The sequence below is a fragment of the Ambystoma mexicanum genome, chromosome 4q, assembly GCF_040938575.1.
Source record: "Ambystoma mexicanum isolate Mex_15411 chromosome 4q, UKY_AmexF1_1, whole genome shotgun sequence".
Taxonomy (NCBI): Eukaryota; Metazoa; Chordata; class Amphibia; order Caudata; family Ambystomatidae; genus Ambystoma; species Ambystoma mexicanum.
In genome coordinates, this window is record NC_090928.1 from 1066695314 (window position 1) to 1066719155 (window position 23842).

General features: G+C 45.2%; 1 protein-coding gene across 6 annotated transcripts in view; it reads right to left on the reverse strand.

Moving 5' to 3' along the window:
- Window positions 1–8008: 8008 nt before the first annotated feature.
- Window positions 8009–23842, reverse strand: part of SUSD4 (sushi domain containing 4) — a 478536-nt gene continuing 462702 nt past the window's right edge. For all 6 annotated transcript variants that reach the window (XM_069608625.1, XM_069608623.1, XM_069608622.1 and 3 more), the window contains one exon: window positions 8009–8519. In XM_069608625.1, the coding sequence (XP_069464726.1) occupies window positions 8491–8519 (29 nt within the window). In that variant the 3' untranslated portion in view covers window positions 8009–8490. The remainder of the gene's footprint in view (window positions 8520–23842) is intronic.

Genomic DNA, 23842 nt, shown 5'->3' on the forward strand with positions numbered 1-23842 from the left:
AGCTACGTTTAAACCATCAGCAAGAGTTGTCGGACTGCGAAATCCTAGAGAGTTTGGACGAAGCAGAGGTAAATCCATTAAATTTGGACTGCCCTGTAGAAGAAGACTTCATAACTTCAGAATCTCCTAATACCATCTTACCTATGACAGAGGCAGTGGTTGCTCCGCCACTTAGATGGCACTATTCAAATAAACACACGGACATGGCTAAAAATACCGAATCACCGAGGAGGACCATTGAAAAGCAACCAGGATTCATCCTCTGTTGAACCAAGAACAGAAACAGAGAGTACCGAAGAGGAAGGCTCGAAGCAAAAGCCCAGTACAAGCTTGTACGAAACTGCACTCACAAAATGCTGTCTTACCCCAGAGTTACGAAATGTGGAATTAAGAAGTGGGAAGAGTGCTGGGTCTCAGGCAGATGAGAATCAAATGGCTTCGACAAGATCCCTGGCGCAGATAATGGAATGCGGCCAAATCAACTCTTTGAAAGAAAACGAGATTAAAGCGTCAAAAACAACCCCATTGCCCTATGTTCCAATTCCCATGCGGAGACTTAGCGAAACCCAACAGTCTTCTCCGCTAAATTCCGTTCAGCAAAAAGTGGACTTAACAACAATAATGTCCACAGTCACGATTGCCATGGCGCCATTCACAAAGATGTATGAGAATATAAACGACACGCTGCGTGATCAGGTGTCCATGCTGGCCACAATGCAATTAAAACTGCAATACTTGGAAGGCTACATTACGGGGTCCCAAGACCCTGAAGCAGGCAGAAGAACGTGTTGGAAAAGGCAGGTTGTAACCTGCCCATGTCACCATCTTCCTGATTCCCACTCACCTGCTGATGAACTTCCAAAGCGACGATTGCAATATATCAACGCCCAACAGACAGTTCTGTCTGTGACAAAGGACGAGACAGTGAGACCACTAACCCATCAGGATAGAGTTCCCGAAACCTCTATACACAAACAAGGGGTTGAGCCACTAGACGCCATTATTGCCATCTTAGAGGAGGGAGAAGAACACCTAGAGGCAACTCAACAAGTGCATATGGAACCGGTGGATCAAGAAATACCAAACCCCTTTTCCTACACAAAGACTGGGGAAAACGTGAAAAGACCAAACAAAGGCCTAGACATAAACCCAAAGATTTTTACATATGGCATATTTACTCAGCAAAAATCCATCGTTAATAGAAAACCGAAGAAGGACGACAATATGCCAGAGGTTTCACTGGTCTCCCAACTCCGACCAAAGCAGCTAAAGATTGCCGTCAGGAAAGTAGGCCCCTCTGCTAAACCAGAGAAGAAAGTTATCGCCCGTAAGAATGGTGAGACAGAAAAACGACCCCAATGCACAAAGGAAAACGCGCCTGTTTTTGTTTTAGAGGAGCAGTCAGATTGGAGCATCTTGACAGTGGATAAGACAGGGTTCGAAATCAACCCAAAGAAACCACCAAAGAGAAAGGTAAACAAAGTTATCACTGACTCTCCTAAAAATGAACCACTGCATAAGGTGCAGGTTTATGAACTCTCTGAATCACCATCAAAGTCCCCAGAGAAAATTCAAAGATCCCAAAAAGGGGAGCTTACGAACACCACAAAATCAAGGGCAAACGCCCGTGAAGAGAAAAGATCTGAGCGGGGACGTAGAGGTAGCACAAATATATGGAAGAGAAATAACTACCTGTCCACACCTGTCCATGCTCGAGGCTGGGGCCACAAAGAAGACGGGAAAAAGCCTATAAAGTCCAACAATGAAAAGGGAAAAAAAGACCTCGGATTCATATCTTCAATACATATCTGAGGTGAACACGAAGAAAAAAGAAGAGAGCGCACTGGAACAAGATCGAGATCGGAAAAATGAATCTAAACAAATCGTGAGCACTCACATGCTAAGGCTGAAAAACATTAACTCAAAGCAGGAAGATTTGATTATGAACAGAACTAACATCATCAAAATCCTAACTCGAATTCCAAGCCTGCAGCATATTGAAAATAAAGATCTTTGGATGGTGGAACCAAGTACTTCAGGGAGAACTGATTACTCCTATATACATCTTACCTCGGAAACTATCAAACGCTATCTATTGAGAGAATCCAAAAATCTGCTGTCCATGGGTTTCGAATTATCAGAAACCAAACGCTCTCATGAACAAGGGGTCCCAGCAAAAAGAAGTGAAAGAGAAACAAGAAACCAAAAGGACACTCAGCAGACGACTGATCATGAGCGCACCCGCTACATTAGCAAAATGCCTCACGCCCGTCCAGTACAGATCGCTCAAAGCACAAATAAATCAGGAACTGGTACCCTTAACCAGAAAGAAAGTAAAAGATCTGAGACAAACCTTCAACCGGAATTTTGTCGGGAACAAATCTTTTCCCGAGGCAAAAGGTTCCAGCAACCCTCTCGTAACGATGAAGCCCAAAATAGCTATGGAACATCAAGGTCAAATCAAGCTGAACCATGGACCTGGCATAAAGCAGATGCCAATTCTAGAAAAAAACACTAGCCACGAGCGACGGATAAGAAGGCCTACCTACACACGGGCCAGGAAAAAGCAAAGGAGAAGCAAACTTCATCACCAAAGCCATTAAAATTCGGTTGCTGGAACACGAGAGGCTTTGCTCACCTAACCAAGGAAACTGATGTTAACCTGGGAAATTTCGATGTACTGTGCCTACAGGAGACCCGACTAACCACCAAACCCCAGCTAGATGGCTATGAAATTATATTCACGAGTGCCAGTAAAGGAGTAACAGGACGACCTTCAGCAGGCCTTATTACCGCTATTAAAGCAGGGTCGGGCCTGGAAATCTCTGAAATACTAACATCCCCGTACTGGATTCAGGCTTCGGTACTCAAAAGAAAATCTTCCCTTTTAGATCAAAAGGAGAGCATGGTCCTCTTAGTAAATGTGTATTGGAATCCCTTGACAACAACGAAGAATTCATTAACGAATTCCAAAATGTTTTGGAGGAAGCCCAGAAGAAAAGGATTGACCATAGTACAATCATAAATGGTGACTTCAACGCCATTTGTGAAGGAATCGGAAATCGTTCTAATGTACTAACCCAAAAATCTCCAGCACGGGAGAGAGGAAAATTCCTCGATAAAATAATGTCTGACAGGGATATGTACAACCTTCATTGGCAGCGCATAAAAGCAAATCTGTCGATCCCGTCATGGCAAAGAGGTGAACAAACAGGGACGATAGACCATATATTCGTCTCGAGAGACATCTTGCCAGAGATCCGCTCCTTCATGATTGGACCAACAACCTTTAGTGATCACAACCTCTTAGTGATAGAAGGTTGGGCGTCCAGACCACAAACAAGTTTGTGTCCCTTACCATTGGAAAAAGGCAAACGAGTCAAGATATCTGAAAAAGGATTGCTGGAATTGGAAGCCCAATATACACGTTTTGGAAGTCAAACCACGACAGATCCAAAAAGAAAAGAGATCGACTTGGACTATACTCCCTTGCTAACCGGGTATCTTATGGCTCCAGCAAAAACATCGACCTTGAAGAAAGATCATTCTCACTCGTACAGCAAAGACTTAGTAGAAAAAAAGGAAAGAGCATAGAAGACTCAAAAGATTGTTACAAAAGGTACCTTCTCTAGAGAATAAGGAAAACTGGCTAAAATCAGTACGTCAATACAGAAGTTGGCTGCTAAACCACCGCCATCAATTATACCTGAATTACTCTCAGCAAATGCTGTCTGCCATCTGCGGAAATAAGCCCAAGGACTTTTGGAATTTGATCGAGGGAACACAAAATGACACCAACGATAATATCCAGAATAATGTGGGAGAGGCCCGTTGGATTGAACACTTCTCAAAATAATTTGCACCCACTTCGGATGTGAATACAATCGAACTTCCAAGAGGGACTGCCAGAAAGCGGAAACTCCATGGATCATCCCTGATGATAAAGACTCCATTTTAAAATAAACTTAAGAAATTAAACAACTCGAGGACACCTGGTCCTGACGGTATCAGCAATTTGGAATTGAAAAAACATCCTGAGCTGTGGGCCAACATCATGAGTGAGCTTTTTGCAAACTGCAATAAAACCAGAGCAATACCACCGACATGGCAAAAAGCAAATATTGTACCAATCTTCAAAAGAGGTGCAACTGATGATCCAAATCAGTACAGACCTATTGCCCTCCTAGACGTAATGGGAAAAGTTTTTGCATCCTTCACCCTAGATGCTTTCCAAAACTGGTCTCGCTCCACCAACGCAATGCATCCATTTCAGAACGGCTTCATTAGAAATTCTGGAACAACCACTAACATCCTGCTCATGAGTGCCCTGAAGGCTAAAGTTCTGCAAGGTGGCCTTCCAATCTACGTTGTCTTTATCGACCTGGTCCAAGCCTTGGACCAGGTCGACAGGCAGCGTCTCTGGATGAAACTGGAATCAAAAGGTTGTCCTGATTTAATCTTAAGCCCTATAAAGGCTTTGCATTGTGGGACCTCGATTCGAGTTCCCCTCAGTGCAGATGGCAGTCTGTCGGAGGAAATTGGAACAGCTCGAGGAGTCAAGCAGGGCTGTCCTTTGGCTCCATCCTTGAACAACTCCTACATTGCAGACTATGGAGATTCAATCCATATGGTCAGGCATTTTCCGCCGTCGATGGGTGGTGAGAAGATAGATCGCCTATTGTACGCAGACGACATCATCCTGATGGACCTAACACCCAGGCCTCCAACGCAGCTGGACAACATGGTATCTTATATGTCTGAAAATAACCTTCGCTTAAACAACGAAAAGACTAAAGTGCTCATCTTGGGCAGGCCCGTAAAGAAGAAGCATAAACTCATCTGGCATTGCGACTGCAAGAAACTAGAAATAGTCGAGGCCTTCAAATATCTCGGAATTACAATCAGCAACGATAGGGACGAAAAGACCATGCAAGAAACACTCTGGGTAAAGTTAAAAAACCTCACAGCACAAGCAAAGGCTTTGGCCAAGAAGCATGGCCGCTTCTCGATTATTCCTATTCTGAGATTCTTTAAATCTAAGGTTGTCCCTGCCTTAATATATGGCATGGACGCAATGCCTCTGGCTGCGCACACCATATGGGAGAAATTTGAAGGTTTTTTTTTGGCAAAGGGTCCTTGGCCTAGCTACATCTACACCGATTGCACTTATAAGAAGGGAACTCTGTATATCGTCATTGTTGGCAACAAAATTGAGAGCAACTTTGATGTTATACCGTAAGGTAATCAACAACCCAGAAGCACGTGTGTTGGATCTCATACGCAAAGAACTTTCTGAGGGTGTTAATTGGATGCTTGTAAAATGGGAACAAACTAATTTGAAGATCTTGGAAGAACTGGATCTGTCGGTTGAGACACTTATTCAAAATCCAAATAGAGTGTCGAAAAAACTGTTTGAAGCAGACTGGATCCACACACAAGAAGTGGCCTACACGTATTCTCTTACAGCTAACTTACCAACTGCACCAATGAAGCTCAACGCCACGTGTGGTTACTTGCACAGGTTTCCAGATAAGAGCCTTAGTCGTTTGTTCCTAAGATTCAAACTAAATCAGCTAAAAACCAACGAGATCCTGGCAATCCGCAAACAACCGCCATCAAACATCTGCCGCTTCTGTCATTCAAAGGATAATATTGAAAGCACAAAACATTTGATAATGGAATGTTTCAGCCTAGAAACTGAAAGGGTTCGGTTTCTTATGGACCCACTGAAACACTATTCAACTCTTGATGAAGAAAACCTGTGGACACTGTTGACCAACGGGAATAACACCCGCTGTGTCATAGGAGTAACTCTGTTTCTTAAATCTCTGAACCTTTAGTAGATGAAACGAGCTTTGTGAAGACGACTATGGAAAGAAAGGAATACGAACCCTCTGTAGGCCAACTCTACTCTCTGCCCTATATGCCGGGACTTAGAGTGAAAGAATAAAGAATAAGAATAAGCTAAAGATAAAATAAGGAACTGTTTTAAAGGAAGTTTGCAGATAGGCCTTCTGCAAACTATTCATTTTCTTTTTTTTTGTAAAAATTGTCGTACAATTAAATCAACAAAAAAAAATAATAATAACGTGCTTAATACCCAGAGGGTTCTAAGCGCGGACCTGGGGATTGAACCAGTGTTGCTCTGTGTCGTCTTGCTGCCAAGGCTAGCGCATTGCCTCTGAACTATCCTCCTGGCCCTCAGGTGCAAAAGAGGAAAGGAAGTCTGATGGTTAATTGCATGGAAGGTGCTGAAGGGGCACCAAGGATGTGGTGCAAAGGAAGGACACAGAGTCTGATGGGCAAGGAAAATAGGGTAAATGAGACAGAAGTACACATCTTGAAAGGTAGACCAGCAGATTGAATACCTGTTCCTGAGATCTGTGCAAAACTGCATGTCACTGTACCAGATTATGGGGCAGGCTCAACCCCTTTCTTTTTTCTGACACATTGATGCATAATTGCTCTATGAACATATGTTTCAATTAAGGCTTCTCTTATATTTCGTCTGGTTGCTTTGTCGTGTGACTTGGTGCTTTGAAAACCAGATTTATTGAACATTGTTCTAGTTTATATGACTAACTTTGCAGAATGCTTTTTATTGGTTCTATTATTGAAGATTGAACCGGAGAAGACGAAGTCTCCTCTGCTGACTAAGTTTAAAACTGTGCAGCCAGAATGCTAGCGCTTAATTCCTCACCTGCTACAATTGACACATTATGTTACCCCGGGCAAATCACATTTCATCACTGTGGCTTGTTTTCCTTAGCATTCTGTAGGGAAAGTCTCACTCATATGGGTTTATAATGGATAGTGGTACTCCAGAAACAAATATTCACCATTTATATAATGTGTAATCGTGGGGAGGCACTATGCCAAGTGAGGGTCTTGTGTTATAGGGGGCCGGTAACCAGTGTGCCAGGTATGCCTTTGTGTTGTGTGGTGTGGGGGCAGGAAGACGGGTATAGATCGTTTGCCATGCCAGTTCATGTTTGGCTCTTAGAATGAAGGCAGGCTCAAATCCCAGATTTCCCATTTCACCAAATTATATTATCCTGATGAAATCATTTTACTAGGTTTGGTGTATGGGGCAGGTGCCCTGGCGCCAGGGTCTCTAAAAAAACCACAAATATACCTGAAAGATTAGTGGCATAAAAGCAAAGCAATGTCAATGAGTACATGGGGGGACAAATTGGTATTATGTTAAGTTGTTCAGGAAGACGAGGACACTGCTTTGTGGTCTTAGGCCACTGCACCATGGGCCAGAAAATTACACTTGCCCCCCAGGACAAACGTTGCCAGTCCTCTCGTGGTAAAACCCCTTCCTGGTGAGGTAGAAGAGTACTGAGCAGACCGGGGCATGGATCAGGGAGTGGAACGACAACTGGGATGAGGTGGAAGAGGCCCGCCCCCATCAAAGCGAGGTATTGGCTATGAAGCAAGTGTGCCTATGATGAAAAGGGTGTTGAAGCAAATGAGCCGAGGGGAGACCAGGCCTGATAAAGTCATTGAACCAACGTAGGGCATTCCATGTGGGCAGCCAAGTCACTGTGAGAAGGTCAGAGTGTGGCAATGAAAGTGATTGTTCCCTGCACAAGTGCAATAGGAAACACTAATAAAATAACAAATAACAAATAAAACATTTGGAAATTCACAGACAACTTCAAATAGAGTGCATTATGGTGACCAATCAAAAGCATCATACATGACATCACTGATGATATCATATGTTCACATCCCTGGCGGCAATACTTCTATTGATCCTGCTGATTAATGTAGGTGGTTCATAATATTGCTCTGGCCATAATATATTTAGCAGGAGCATGTATATACACACTCTGTTAGGATGATCTTGATTGGCCTTTGTGGCTCAGCCATTATGACACGAATCCACTAGAGAAATATTGACAACGCAACACACTTTTGCAAGTAAATAGCTTCTTTGTTTCTGGAGGATTACACCTTTTTAGGTAAGATAATAGTTTCTCCATGAATCTCACAAGACAGCAACTGTTTAAAAATGTATATTGCTGCTTTTCGATTTTACATTGCTTTTGAAACAAAAAAAATATGAATGCAATAATTTAATTTAGAGATAGGTAAGAAAAGATAACTCAAAATGGTGCGCTGTCAAAGTAAGTGCCATAGTTGCATGGACGATGCCTCAAAGGGCATAGGAACCACCAGTCTTTGTAAACACATTTACCGTGGTCGGATGTGCTTCGACAGGGTGCGCGAGATAGAGAGCGCTAGAATCCTCCATAGTGATGCTCAGAGCCTCGTATGAACAGGCGTCGAGATTCCACGAGTGATTAGTGATGCTAAAGAAATGCGCATAAAGCTTGTTGACCGGCACCAGCGATACATGTGGTAAATAGGGGATAAGACATGGTGACAAAATCAGGCGTGAATATACCAAATGCACCACAACGCTCCTCTGTTCCAGTCTTTAAAGTCCACGGTCACGCGCCCGCTCATGACCTGTGTGTGTCAAGGATCCTCGTCCATCAATGGAATTTCTGCAAAACAAAAACAAACATGGTCATTCATGTGGCATTTTGAAATGACTTTTGTTGATATATTTGCGGTCTGTAAAAAAATGCACACGTGGAAACAGGGATTAACAATGTAGAATAACAAAAGCACAATAGAAAAAGTCAAAACCATGAATTGTTTTTTTTAACTTTATAGTCCAAGGATGTGCAGGAAAAAGGCAGTCCATGAAGAATAACGATTCATGGTTCCTGCAGGCAGTTGCCAATTAGGCCACACACGGGCAGACCAGGTCCAGCTGACACGGGTGCAATAAATACTCAGAGGTTCCACACTAATTATTCCAGATGACATCACTCTCACACAAACACGCACACACGCACACACGCACGCACGCGTTCAGCACCACCTATAAGCAAACACCATTGCTTAGGAGGGTATTGGCATAGTTGTCCTAATGCCAACTTCCCATTTGACCGCATCATTTTGACCTAATTTGGGAGGTCAAATGGTACACTTTAATTATAAAATAGTTGTGGGGTGGGGTAAGGGAATCGGTTGAAGTGGGGGTAGGTCAGGGGGCCTGAGGGGTCTCCCCCCACATTAGGGGAGTTGCGGGGGTCTCCCCCTGCAGTAGGTTAAATGGGCAGTAGGTCAAGTTTATTATGTCAAACAAACCATATCCCTTTGGGGTACAGCTGGGTGAGAGAGGACACGTCAGGAGGAATACACAATATTTTGGGTGTGGCTATTTACTCACCCATTGAGTGCCCATGTACATGCCAATTGCTGTGGCCTTTAACACCCACTAACTGCCCCTCCCCACCTAAAGCACATCCTCCAGGGATCTCTGAGCTTGGTAGGTCGGCAGTAACAACAACAACTATGGAGCAGCCAGTGTTATTTCTGCTGAGTTAATGGCTCAACTGAGTACGCCTTCAGTTACTTGATTTACATATTTTCTTTGCACTGAAGTCCTGGTAAAACGAGCACGGGCAAAGCCAGGTTTGGCTTGAGCAGAGGTTTTAGGTTTATAACCTGGGTCGGCCTGGATTAGATTTAGACCAACTGACAGAAACGAATCAAACCAGCGTGCAGGAAACTGCTTTATTAGGTGTAATTCAAGGATATTTAGGAGGCATTCCAAAAGGAGGCCCATGCTGTCCTCCTCAGCACCTCCGACTCCCACCAACATATGGCATCGAAGACACATGCGACACATGTAACCTAACGAAAATGCAAAGAAGTCTAAAGCAAAACATTTTACACAAACTCAGAAGAGTGAACTTAGAATGCCAGCACTTTAGGAACTGGGGCTTTCATTAAAACGACCCCACATGTATGCTTTGGGATAGTTCTATAGTCACCCCAATGGTACGTTTTATGAGAATTAAAAAGTTGCACATGCATATACCACATTCACCGCTCAGCCACAGAGAGATGATTAGGGTGTGGCACTTTAGCGGGCCTGCTGGTGGTGGGAATCGGGTCTGTCATAGTCTCTGAAATGTTCTTGCAGTGTAGAGAACATGCTAGCATGGGAAAGACACACTGAGGGCTTGGTACTCACAGGAGCAGAGAGACCTACTTGGCGGAGATCAGAGGTCACGAAGCAAAGCATTTGGGGCGTAGAGTACAATCTAATGCAGGGCTTGAAAACCCAGCATACTGTCACAAATATCAGCAATGGAGTACCCATGTCTAGCTCATCATTCGGCTAATTTGATTGAAATAATCCTTTGTCTTCATTATGTAGCTAGCCCTATTAGAAAATGCGACGGGCATTCCAAGCAGAACAGTATACACCGCGAGGGTCGCAGACACAAGATACCCAAAAGAATACACAGTCTTGCTAATGTCTTCATCTGCACCCCAGATCCCCCACAGTCTCGCTGCATTTTTCTGTGCTCAAAAAAGATAGATGATTACTCCTCCCTAAATAAATGTTCTCCCTAAATAAATTTACTATCAGAAACAGATAACCTCTTTGTCTGATTAGCAGACCTTTCAGTCACGTCAAAGATTCTGGTTGCAGAGAAGACATCTGAAGAGAGGGTTTGCTTAAGGAATGATTTTGGGTTGACTGTGTCCCCAGCTGACTCTCCAAAATCAGAAGCCATATTCAAAAGGTAAATAAATAACATTCCATTCATAATGCTTTAATTCAACAACAATGTTATAAAAGCCAACATTTCATCATATAAAAATACATTAAAATAATTTGTCCATAAATATAAAAAACAGAAAATAAAGATAAAAAAACGAATAAGATGTGCATCCCAGCTAATTCATAAAGAAACAAGGCATCATTGTCAATTCATATTGTGCCTTCTTCCGTATTAGCCTCCAGGCTCACCCAGTATTTGCAGGTAGCATAAAATGCAAATGGCTCACTAGAGCTGGTAAAAATAGTCATGGCCTCAGCAATCGTACGACAACCTTGGGCCTTCAATAATGGCCTTAAAAAGTGTTTTCTTAATGACAGGGTGGCAGGACAGAACATTAAACAAGCATTGGCAATGGCAACAATTTGGGCTTTTGTGGGCATCTAATAGCAGTGCCTGCAAAAAGCCTAATACTTTATAAACACGGTCAATCAATGGGTGGGAAAATAACCAAACGCCTACATGCTTTGTCTCGTCTCCAACATACAGTACTCAAACAATCCTAAGAGATGCAACAATATGCACCAAAACGGAAGCGCCTGCAACTTTATCAGTACTGGGTTGCAAGATAAGCTAGCAACCAAACAAGCGTTTGCCGCTGCGCCTGCAAGAAAAACATAGGTTTCAGCTCTGCACTACTAAAAAGAAAAGAAATATCCCGAAACGTGATTGTCCTAATTCTGTTCAATCACAAATGGCTAAAATCCTGATTCCACCTCAATGGGATTCAAACATGTGAACTATATATTGCATTCTGTGCTCAGTCAGCAGCATTTGCTCAACTCGGCCATCTATCCTAGCTAGAAAAGCTAACATTTTTCCCTTGCCTCTAACCTGCCTCTGTCCCTCACTTCCTATGCCTCCACTCTAGCACTTCACCCATTATGGTCACACCCTAAGCGCAGCTGGCCGTACTACCTACGTGCACTTAAAAATATCCAAAGTTGGTTGTCCTTAATCTATGTATGTCCACTTATCGGGGTACAGCCTTGGAGCAGCAGCAAAGGTGCAGAGATAGTTTGGTGAATTCCTGCCCTGTTGTAAAGTGGATGGGACAAGAGCCTAAAATGCTGGGAAGCCTCCAGACTGGTCAACAATGCCTACTGACTGGAACACAAGCAACCCTGAGATCCTGAGTGTTCTCCTCCCAAGGAGAAAACAAGATGCATGTAGCACCTGCTTTAAGAATGTCCCTTACACAAAAGCGCTACGCCAGAGACCACTGGTGCACAAGCAAGCCAATACGATTGGAGGAGTGGAGGGGCATTGGGAGATGCACACTTCTCAACGCAGTTTGTCAGTGCAGGTAATTCGCATAAAGCCTAGCTTCATCACAGAATGGCCAAGTAACCACCTTTGATTGACCCAGAAATACTTTCCGGGAGCTGAGCCTGCAAACTTACTGGCATTCTATTCTACTGTCCCGTGGATGGTATTGGAGGAGAGTTCAAGTCTCATATGTTTTCAGGTGATGACACAACAAGAGTTCAACCTCATGTATTCATCTGGTTCTCATCGTCACCTTTGGGGGGGCATACCTCGCTCACCAGGTGGCGAGGAGAAGATGCACATTTAAGCGCTATTATGTTTCAATCAAGGAGGTGGAGGGAAGATGAGTTTATTTAAAAAGATCTGGGGTAAATTTCTTCAGCTTTATTAGACTTGATGGTGTGCATGTCTATATAAAGGAGTATGGGGGTGGATATGAGTTGTTGGGATTTGCTTTGGGGTTTATCTTGTAATGTATGTAGCTGTTTAGAATACTGTTTTCATGAATTTGGAATTATTATCTTCTGGAGTGTCCTGTTGTATGTGATTTTATGGTTTTGTATCTACATTTTAAAATAAAGAGTTAAAAAAAACAACAAAAAAACCCCCGAGATCCTCTCCAACGTGAGCACTGTGGGTTTTCGTGTCTCATTGCAAGTTTCTTATATGATCACTTTACAGTTGGTTTAAAAGAGGCAGGGAAGAAAAACAGAAAGGAAATGCATCGAAGGACAAAAATAGCGATGGGTGAGCTAGACAATTTATGTGTGAAGCCGAGCACAACAAGTCAGATTGTGGGACCATGTGGGGCAAACATCTACATGACCGCTCTCAGCTAACAGAGGCAATCATTGAGGCAGTAAGTGTTCAAGCACTACATGACATGTATCATAACATTGTCGATTTTGTGTTGTAAGACATTGATAGATATCAAAACTGATTTAAAAAGGATGAGCAACAGACCGAGCTATATTAAAAAAACAAGGCAATGAACCACAGAAAGGATAGAGATTACTGCTGTCGAAAGTATTGTAAATTACTTTAGCGATTTGAAAAAAGATTATATTCATATGATTCAATGTATCATTTTATTTGGAAGATGCATGGTATCTTTCTTATTCAAAGATGGCTGCTAGTTTCGGCCTGTTTCCAGACAGCTTCCTTAGAGACAGTCATCCAAGATGGTTGCCTCCATGGAAGAGCTCAAATAATTCCGAGATGGGCAAGAATGGGTGGGATTAGCCATATTGATTAGCATGGCTAGGGTCAGGGAATGGTAGAGATTTAATAACCTAACAACTGTCCATCCCTTCTCAAATGTCATCTCTATTGGAAAAGCATTACCGACTCTCATTTAAAGCCCATATTTGAAGGTCTTATGTTAAAGCTCTTATTTTAATGACAATAGTTTCGGCTTAAAGTTAGTGCTTTCAGCGCCCCCTAATAGCCCAAACTTAAAATGGGCCATATTTTCAGTCATGCAACCACACAGCAGACAAGAGGAGGATACGTTATTGTTCATTTGTGTTGTAAACTTGCAATCAGTAAAATCCCAAAACGGAATTTCATGAACAGTGCTCATGTTTTGGGTTTACATAGTCCAAATAGACCTCATAGCCCTTGTTAACCTTTATGCTCCAAAAGTGTGTCAGAACCGACAAGTATGTTACCTTGGTGTGATTGTCACAGTCAGCCATACATAGGGATGCTTCCTTGATCACTGTGTGGCAGAGGTGGTTATAGAGCTTGGATTATTCCTATACTCCCGAGGCCCAAGCTGTATAACATGCACAAACCAAGGCAAAGAAGTCTCCCTGCCTGGGAGAAAACATCAGTCAGGGCTGCTAATCAAACCGAAATTGTCCAGATAGATTGACCAGGGGGAAATCTGGGCTGATGAAGAAAGGGAACTGCAGAGAATGCAATTTGAAAACCAGGGCACAACGGATGCTAATATCTCAATGTCCTGTGATCTACAGTGAATATTTTGTACTGAGAAACGAAATTTGAAACTGAATGCATTTTGGTGCAAATATAATGTGCAACTGCCTTTGTAAAGTTGGGTACTATTTCAAATGTAACTAGTGGTCTAAGCCGGTCCCAAGTTATTTTGTGTCATTATATTGTTGCAAAATATCATTGCCTAGGTCTTGCATTCATGTAGCTGGGGGAGCCATAGTCATTCATCAGATGTTGATGCAACAAAAATAAGTTTAGCAAATAATTTGATTTATTAAGAATTGTGTGAAGTGCAAACCCCTATATTCCCTTATCTTTAACACACAGACATATTCATGTGCAAGGTGAAACAGGGGATTTGTAACATTGTACATGTTACAGGGAATAGTATATTTTCAGCCCGAAAATACTTGTATATACTCTTGTTCAAAGGAGGTTTGCCTGGCATTTCGGTGCTGGACTGAGCTTGTGGACAGGACAAAGACTGATATGCAAATGGATATTCCTCCTTTGTAAAAAGTACAGTGAGCAAAAAGTGATGGCTGCGGACTCTCAGAGTGCCACGCTGTAGGCTATGCCCCCCCCTTCCCCACTTTGACCCTGGGTGTGAGCTGGTTCCCTGCAAACCTGATTACTACAGCTACTAGAAGTCCTTGCAGCAGAATCATCACCGATTGATAACACCTGCACTAGCTGTGAGCTGCAAGCAAAGAATGCCTCCCAAACGATTTGAAGAGCACAGAAACCGGTAGGAGGAGAACATCAGTCGCTGAGTAGGTTAACTGTGCAGGGAACCATTGTGCGCCCCCTCTTTCCTGGACGGTCAATATTCATGGATTTCTGAATGGTGGAAGCTTCAGAATCCCATAGGGTGCTGCACTAGGGTGACACATGCCTTGATTTAGAGTGCCACACTGTGGGCTACTCCTCCCCTCTTTCCCCACTGTGGGCCTGGGTGTGAGCGGGTTCCCGGCAAACCTGATTACTACAGCTACCAGAAGTCCGTGCAGCAGAATCATCACTGATTGATAACACATGCACTGGCTGTGAGCTGCAAGCAAAGACTACCTCCCTGACGGTGTGAAGAACACGGAAACCGGTAAGAGGAGAACATCAGTGGCTGAGTAGGTTAACTGTGCAGGGAACAAGTGTGCACCCCTCTTTCCTTTACTGTCAATATTCATGGATTTCTGAAGGGTGGAAGCTTCAGAATTCCATAGGGTTCTGCATGAGGGCGACACATGCCTTGCTTTGGAGTGCCACACTGTGGTCTACCCTCACCTCCTTTCCCCACTGTAGGCCTAGGTGTGAGTTGGGTCCCCGCAAAACTGATTGCTACAGCTACCAGAAGTACTTACAGCAGAATCATCACTGATTGATAACACCTGCAATCGCTTTAAGTTGCAAACAAAGACTGCCTCCCTGACGATGTGAAGAGCACAGTAATTCGTAGGAGAACATCAGTGAAGGAGTAGGTTAACTATGCAGGGAACCAGTGTGCACCCCTCTTTCCTGTACTGTCAATATTCATGGATTTCTGATGGGTGGAACAGTCAGGATCCCATAGGGGGCTGCACCAGAGTGCCACATTCCAGCACAAAGCTATTCACACACTTAGATTAAATTGCTCCTAGGCACAAGTATTATGCTTATGACTCACTTAGATAGAGGACGGATACATCTTTGCTATGCAGTAACCTTCAAGTCACACAAGAATACATATGAATTGCTTGCTGACGCTGAATGCAACAAACATGAGTGGCCATGTAAATCAAAACTGAAGCCACAGCCACACTGAAATTAATTGAAGGCACTGAAAGGACTCGAGAATACAGAGAGACCAGGCTGTCTGTGCAGCAAGCGTATATATTTTGGCCAGAGACACAGAGGGAGAGAACATTTCATGTGTAGAAGCTGAAAGTCCTCATAAATGTGAGCAGGCAAATTAAGTTTGTGGTCCCTGCACACGTGATCTGAACCTGGAAGACAAAGCCTATTCATTCGAGCCAGACAAAGACAGTTGTTTCCATCCAACTGAAGACAGATGATACAAAAGTAATACCAGGTTGTAAGCTTAATGTTCTGTCTCAAGGCCTAGAAGATCAAAGATTGCAACCCTATTGGGTACAGACAGCACCTTTGAGTCTATTCCCACCACCTTTAAATGTTGCTTATGGGCTGGTAGTTTTCCAAAGCACCAAGGCTGAGAAGACCCTCTCTGACCAATCCACCCACTTTCCATGCAATCTCACAGTTAGTTACAAGACCCAATGGTAGTGCGCTAACCTGACATGCCTGTAGTTGCAAGACTTAGGAGGTGGTCACAGAAGGGGCCACCAGACACTGTTTAGCCAATGAAAGTACTAACCCTACACGTTTTCTATATGTAGCCTACCGTACTACAAATCCCATTTTACCTTAGGTTTTTGAAATCTATCATTTATTTTGTGACATCACTTCACATTATAACCCCATGACGAGGCTCTAACCAGTGAGCGAGTATTGGAAATCATGGAATGTCCATTTTGAGTGCAGGGGAATTCCCCTGGACCAGTTCCTCTTGCGTATATTTGGGTAAATTAACAGACCCCGCCTTACTTCACAAGCTTTAGAATAAATGACGTAAATGGTAAATAACTTCCAAATGCTGCGTCCAACCTGGCGCTGGCATCCAAGCAGTAGTGTTTGCAAAAGGCAGATGGGGAAGCTCAAGTAGCCACCTTGCTGATCGTCTGTCATGGGACGTGTCTTTGGAAAGCCACAGCCGTGGCCTTTGCTCTGATGTTGTGGGCGTGCATGTTTGCTGGCAAAGCCCTGTGCTGCCCCTCATACACCTCCTTAAGGGCCATCACCATCCACCTTGCTATAGAAGCCTTGGAGGCTTGACAGCCTGGTCTTGATCTGCCAAAAGTGATGAACAAGGCATCCGATTTACGGAAGCGCTTTGTCCTGTCCAGATAAAATCTTAGAGCACGCCAGATATACAGACAGTTCACTAGCTTCCGATCCCTTGGATCCGCAAAGAATGTTGGGAGTACTATCTCCTCGTAAAGGACGAAACAACCTTGGGTAGAAAGGCAGGGTCCACCCTAAGCACCACCATGTCCCGGTGACATGTGGAATAGGGGTCTGAAGACACCAGAGCCTGAATTTCGCTGATCCGGCCTGCTGACGTAAGGCCAACCAGCAGAGCAGTCTTAATGATAACAAGCCTGATCTCTGCCAATGCCATGGGTTCAAATGGTTTGTGAGCCAGGGCGCCCAACACCACGTAAGGTCTCATACCAGATGTGGACTTTTGACAGGAGGGTATAATCTGGTCAGACCTGCCAAGTGCCTTTTACACCCGGATTGGAAGAGGAAAATATGTCGTCTCTGGAATTCTTGTAGGCCCCTATATCGCCAGATATGTACGGCAGGTGTCTTCCTGCACACCTGAGGGAGCCAGATCTGCAGAGAAGGATAACACATAGTCCAGTGAGCATGTCAGCGGATCAATCTTTTTGTCTTGGCCCAGTGGCAGAATCTGGGCTACTTGCTCCTGTACTGAAACGTGGTGGAGTTGCTTCATGCCCCTTGTAGGATAGCCAGGTTGTCCTGTGACAAGTGTAGATGCTTCAGGGTGACCTGTTCAGGAACCAAGCTGCCAGGGCTAAATTCTGCTGAGCGGGGTGAACCACTGTGCTGGACCCAGAAGGTGGTGTACTGGAGGTTGGTCCGGCAGTCGGAGGAGCTCTGAGAACCAAGGTCTCGCAGGCCACCATGGCTCTATCAGTATGAGTCGAAGGCTCAGAGATTCCCTGACCTTGCAGATGACCCTGTGAATCAGCGGAGTGGGAGGAAACGCGTATGCACTCATGCCGTTCCAGGAGATCTACAACGCATCCCCCGGAGATACCCTGCCTTGCTCCAGTCAGGAAGCGAACTAAGGGCACCTCCTGTTGTTCATGGTGGCGAATAAGTCTACCTGGGGTCGGCCCCACCTGTCGAAGATCCCCCTCAGGAATGCTTCATTCAACAGCCACTCATAGCTGTCGATCCCCTGCCTGCTGAGTCTGTCTGCCTTCAGGTTGGACTCCCCTGGAGGAGGACTGCTGATAGGTAAATGCTGTTTGAAAGTGCCCACTCCCAAATGCCGATGACCAGCTGGCAGAGGTTAGGGGACAGACATCTCCACTTGCATGTATTACATCAAAAAGCATCCCTGCTTGTTGATGTAATACATGCAAGTGGAGCTGTGTCTGGATGTAGACCGAGTTGCTGTTGACAATGGGGAGGAATGCTTTGAATGCAAGCCAGATGGCCATCCTCTCGAGTCAGTTGATGTGTTCCATATGCTCCTGTCATGATTACACTCCATGGACAATAGTTGTCCAGTGTAGTTCCCCATCCCGCTAGGGACGAGTCCGTGGTAATGGTGATCTCCAGGGAAGGTTGCCTGAATCGTCTGCCCTCTAATAAGTTGATATCTGCACTCCACCACACCGGGTGTGGGTGCTGTGGTATGCGGACTAGAGCTGCCTGGGAACCCGTCTCCTGATTCCAAGAGGCTGAGAAATGCAGCTGCAGCCTCCTCATTTTGAGTCTTTTTTTTATTTTTATAACACTGTTTATTTGGGTTTATACAACAAAACACCATGAACATAGGCATTCAATTGAAAGTTACAGCTGTAAAGACAGTAATAGGCAGAAGGGTCAGGGGGTACATTGGATATATCAGAAAAACAAAAAAGGATGGCAGTTCAACGTACATCGGGTGTCCAAGGGGGGGGAGAAAGGAGGGAAGAAGGGGGTCGGGGGGCGTGAGAGACATTTCTTAGTACACATCTAGCCATTTCCCCCATATCTTCTCGAATTTCTGGAGGCAACCTCGTGCGTTGTAGATGCGGTGTTCCATAGATGTGCACCTGCTTACTTCGTTGATCCATCGGTTCAGGCATAATGACTCTGCTGCACTCCAGGTTGCGGCGACAAGCCATTTCGCTGCTCCCAAGTCACCGCTAGGAATGCTAATTCATATTTGGTGATTTCCACCTCTCCCCAGATCACCAGGAGTGCCATTTTGGGGTCCTTCATGATTGGTGATCCTATTATGTGTTTATGTTTATGGTTATGTTTAGCATTTATATAGCGCACCAGGTACCCTAAGGCTTACGGGCGCTTAGAAAACGACAACACAAACAATACGAAAACAGACAAGAGTAGAAGCCAACTCCAAAACAGGTTCATATGCAGAAATCCTACACAGGTCAAAGTCTGTCCTACGAGAAGAGAGCGGTTTTCAGCCCCTTTTTAAAAATGTCTACGGAGGTGGTAGTCCTCAAAGTGACAGCCAACGAATTCCAATTAAGGGGGGCTGCTGAGATGAAAGCTGAGTCTCTGGATATTTTGGTTTTCACGCGTGGCATAGACAGAGTGTTTGTTTCGTCCGAACGAAGGGATTGGGATTATTTTTTACTGAGACTAGTTCTTTCAAGTAGAGTGGCATAACTCAATGTATGCATTTTTGAGTGATAAGGAGCAGTCTAAACATAATCCTGGCCTGTACCGGTAACCAGTGTAAGCTGCGCCGTGCCTCCGACACATGGTCTCTTCTTGATAAGCCCTTCACAACCCTAACTGCGCCATTCTGTATTACTTAAATGATGATTCCATTCCATTATGATGGAAATGTTATTGATGCATTCGTCCCGGAAGGATTGTAACACGTCACAGTCCCAGATCATTTGAAAGAAGATGCCCGTTCCCTGTTTACATCGTAGACAAGCCTCATCCCCGGTCGCTCCCCATTTGGCAAGGGCTGTCCGAGGACAATAGGAGCGGTGGAGTATTCTGAGTTGCATCAGCCTCAGTTTAGCCTCAATACCCATCTCTCGGGGGAACATCAGTGCATCTACCCAGTCCTTTGGTTCCAGCTCACCCAAGTCCCTTTCCCACTTCTCCTTCAATTTAGTAAGTTCCTTAGTTCCGAAAGAGTTAAGATCCTGGTAAAGCGTGGAGGTGACTTTGGAGATATGTTGCGGGAGAATGTTGGTCTCCAGAGGGGAGCAAGGAGGTATAGTAGTTATGTCCAGGAACTGGGTGTGCATGGCATGAACAAGTTGTGCATGCCTAAACTGGTCCATAGGCGTCTGGCCAAATTTATCGTTCAGGGTTTCAAACTCTAGTAGGCGTTCCTCTTGGATCAGGTGTGCCAGTGTGGATATCCCTTGCTTTTCCCAGTTCTCGAAACAGCCCATTCTTTGTATTTCTGGGAGGTGCGCATTGTACTATAAGGGTTGGGCTAATGTTGGTTTTGCTCCCCAACGAATATGTTTGTGCGCTTCCCTCCAGGTATGGCGGGTATGAAGTAACATTCTTGGTATTTTCGATACTCGTCCGTTGTCAGCGTATAGGGCCTGGAGGGGTGGTACAGGGTGCATAGCTGCTGTCTCTATGCGGATGTGTGGCAGTGTGGCATCACCATGTAGCCATTCGTTTACCACTCCCTACTGTGCCGCTAAATAGTATGTGCGAATGCATGGTAGTCCAATGCCTCCCTCGCATACTGAGCGCTGCAGTGTTGTGAGAGTGATTCAGGATTGTCCCCCCCCCACAAAGCAATGTGCGTAGGTTCTTGTCGATTAACGCAAAGGTTTCGTGGAGGCTGGGGAGTCGAGCATTTTGTAGGACATACAAGAGTCTCGGGAGTGTCATCTTGAACATCTTGAAGAGCGCTGCGCTGCCCATTAAGGATAGTGGGAGCGATTGCCAATGGGAAACGTCCCTACTAATTCTGTCTAGTACAGGTTGTAGGTTGAGCTGAAAGAACCTATCCACAGTTGGGCCAATACGTATGCCCAGATATATGAAGCGCCGAATGGAGACGTGGTAGGGGCAAGTCTAGGGGATAGCGGCGTCACCTCCGTAAAACAGGAAGTACACCGTTTTTTGGATGTTCGCCTTTAGGCCGGCAAAATTTTGGTATTCCCTAAGAGTATGGGACATAATTGGGCAGGAGCTCACAGGGTTGCTAAGGTATATCAGGAGGTTGTCTGCATATAGTGAGAGTCGATCCTCTCCTCCCCTGGGCAGGTGAATCCAGATGTTCGGAGTTTAATTGCTAGTGCCTCGATAGCTAATAAGGATAGAAGGGGGGACAAAGGGCAGCCTGCCTGGTTTCGCGGCCTAGTGGAAACAATCTGGAAGACCTGCCATTCACTCTCACAGTTACTTCTGGTGATGTGTAGAGAAGTTTAACCCAGGAGATGAAGCCCTGCCCGAAGTTCATCCGACCCATGATATCCCACAGGGGCTCCCACCGACCGAGTCAAATGCTTTTTCGAAATCGACCGCTAGCAGGGCTAGTGGGCACGGTATCTCTAGGGCCCTGTCGAGAGCAAGTTGGACTCTGCGTAGGTTCATGCGGGTGGACTTGTTGGGCATGAACCCACACTGGTCTGGGTGAACGAGGGATTCAATCACCCCAAGCAGTCTATTAGCAAGTACCTGTGCAAGGATTTTTGCCTCTCCGTTGATCAGCGAGATGGGCTGATAAGAGGCACAGTCTTCTGGGGGCTTCCCAGGTTTAGGAATGACCACTATGTACGTTCTTCTGAGGTCAAGGGGGGAGTACGCCCTGTTCTTTTCTCCGGAGAAACATGCAGCACATATGCCATGTTAATGCATTGCTGAGGCGTTTCCATTTTTCCACTGCGAACCGTTAGGCCCCAGGGTCTTTCCGGATTGAAGCTGTGCTAGCGCATCCTGCATTTTAATTTCTGTGATCTCAGTGTCTAGGAGCTCTGCCTGCTGTGTGGAAAGTCTCGGACCTCTATCTGGTCAAGAAAGTTAGAATGAGCGGGTGTGGGACTCACTACGGATGGGGAATAACTCTACTATGTCATAGTCTGCTGTCAGCAGCTCCCCATCGGGTGATTGGATGGTCCGCACATGCTCCTTAATTTGTTCGTGTCTCTCCAGCCAGGTGAGGGTCTTACTTGCCTTATCCCCTCTCTCGTAGATTTGGCTCTGGACCAGCCAATGAGCAGTCCGGGCGTTGTCTAGGGCTATGTTGCTGAGGGCCTCTTGTGGCGTTATCAAGGACTCATGTGAGGCCCTGGTTCCCTGCACAAGGAATTGTTCCTCACACTCGGACACCCGTCTTTCAGCATCCGCAATCTTCTGGGTGTGTTGCTTACTGTGGGCCGACACCAAGGAGATGGCTTCCCCACGTAGGACTGTTTTGCATGCCTCCCACATCGTAATCGGGCAGTCCACAGAGCTTTCGTTTATTTTGAAGTATTCTGTGGTTTTTTTCTCTAGTCCCTCTGCAATCTCGGGCAACCCCAGTTAGTATGTATTCAGACGCCAGGTGGTGTGTGGTCAGTGGCGTGCACTCTTCAGGGTTATAAGCAGAGTGGAGTGATCCGAGATACCCCTTGCCAAAAATTCAGCTGATATGACCCTATGGGACACATTGTGGGGGATGAAAGCATAGTCAATTCTCAAGAATGTCTCATGTGCATTGGAATAAAATGAGAACCTGGTGTCATTAAAGTGCAGTGTTCTCCAAGTGTCAGACAATCCCATTGTTTCGGCAAAAGTGTATAGCGCAGTCGGGGTACGCTGAATCCCGGCTCCCCTGTGCAATCTATCAACAGCGACCTCCATGACTTCATTAAAGTCCCCTCCTAGGACCCACAGGTCTGCTTGTTCCTCTAGCAATATGCTCTGCACAGAGTTCCTTCGTGAGTGTGGGGGGAGCATAAGCCGCAATGAGGCCCCATCGCGCTCCCCATATGTCACAGAGTACCACTACAAACCGGCCGCGGGGGTCGGTCCGCACTTTCCTGACCTGCAGCGGCACTCGTTTGTGGATGAGTATCATCGTGCCCCTGGCACCTCTTGAGAACCCAGCCTGGTATGTGTGCGCGCAGTTGGACCTTTTAAAGAAGCCAATGCCGATTCCGATCAAATGGGTTTCTGTGAGGAGGGCTATATCTGGTTAGATCTGGTTAGTATCGATTGAGGTATTGGAGCACTAGTCTGCACTTGACACAGGAACCAATGCCATTGACGTTCCAGGTCAATAGGGACAGTTTATCAGCGTGCGTCCTACGCGCGTGTGCAGCATTTTGAGATATCATTTGTCATTTATTTATTTGTAAAGCGCAGCCAGGCCCGGGGGCATATGGGCGCGTAAGTTAGATCTGGTTACAGTTACAATAGAAAGCAGTCAACAGTAGTTACGTTACAGTTACAGAAGGTACAAACATAGTATTGCAAGTGCATACAAATATACATTAAATGACATGGTGTGCCGGCATCAGTCTAGCGTGCTAGGATCCGGAGGATAGGCTGTCAAGGAGTCCAAATTGTGGAGCCAACACCTTGTGTTATGTTTGAACAGGTTGAATGAGGATTCTGCACGCAATGGCGCGGGGAAAGTGTTCCATAATTTGGAAGCTTGAACAGGGAAGCTAGCTCCACAGTTATGAAGTTTGAATCGCGGTATGGTCATGGTATTAGTTTGTGCTACCCTGAGTGTTCTTGAGGAGGTGTGGGGTGTAAATTGGTTTGTAAGGTATGCTGGGGCAAGGTTAGCCCTGGCTTTGTGTATGAGGGCCAATGATTTAAGAGCTATTCTGTGCTCGACAGGGAGCCAGCGTAGTTTACGTCTGGTCTCGGATATGTGTGCTTTTTTGGGGATGTTGAGGGCAGCCCTGATGGCATTGTTTTGGACTACTTGCAATTTGTTGATGTTTTTGTGACTAGTGCCCAAGTAAAGGGCGTTGCAGTAGTCTAATTTGGATAGGACTAGTGCTCTGGCAAGAGTAATGCAATTGGGTGTGGAGATGAACGGTCTGTATATAATATGTCCTAGTGACCCTGACTCGTGTATATGTCCCCTACCGTCCCCAGTCCCGGTGCCCCCTGCCCATTGGTCCCGCCTCTGCCAAGTGGGTATGTGATAT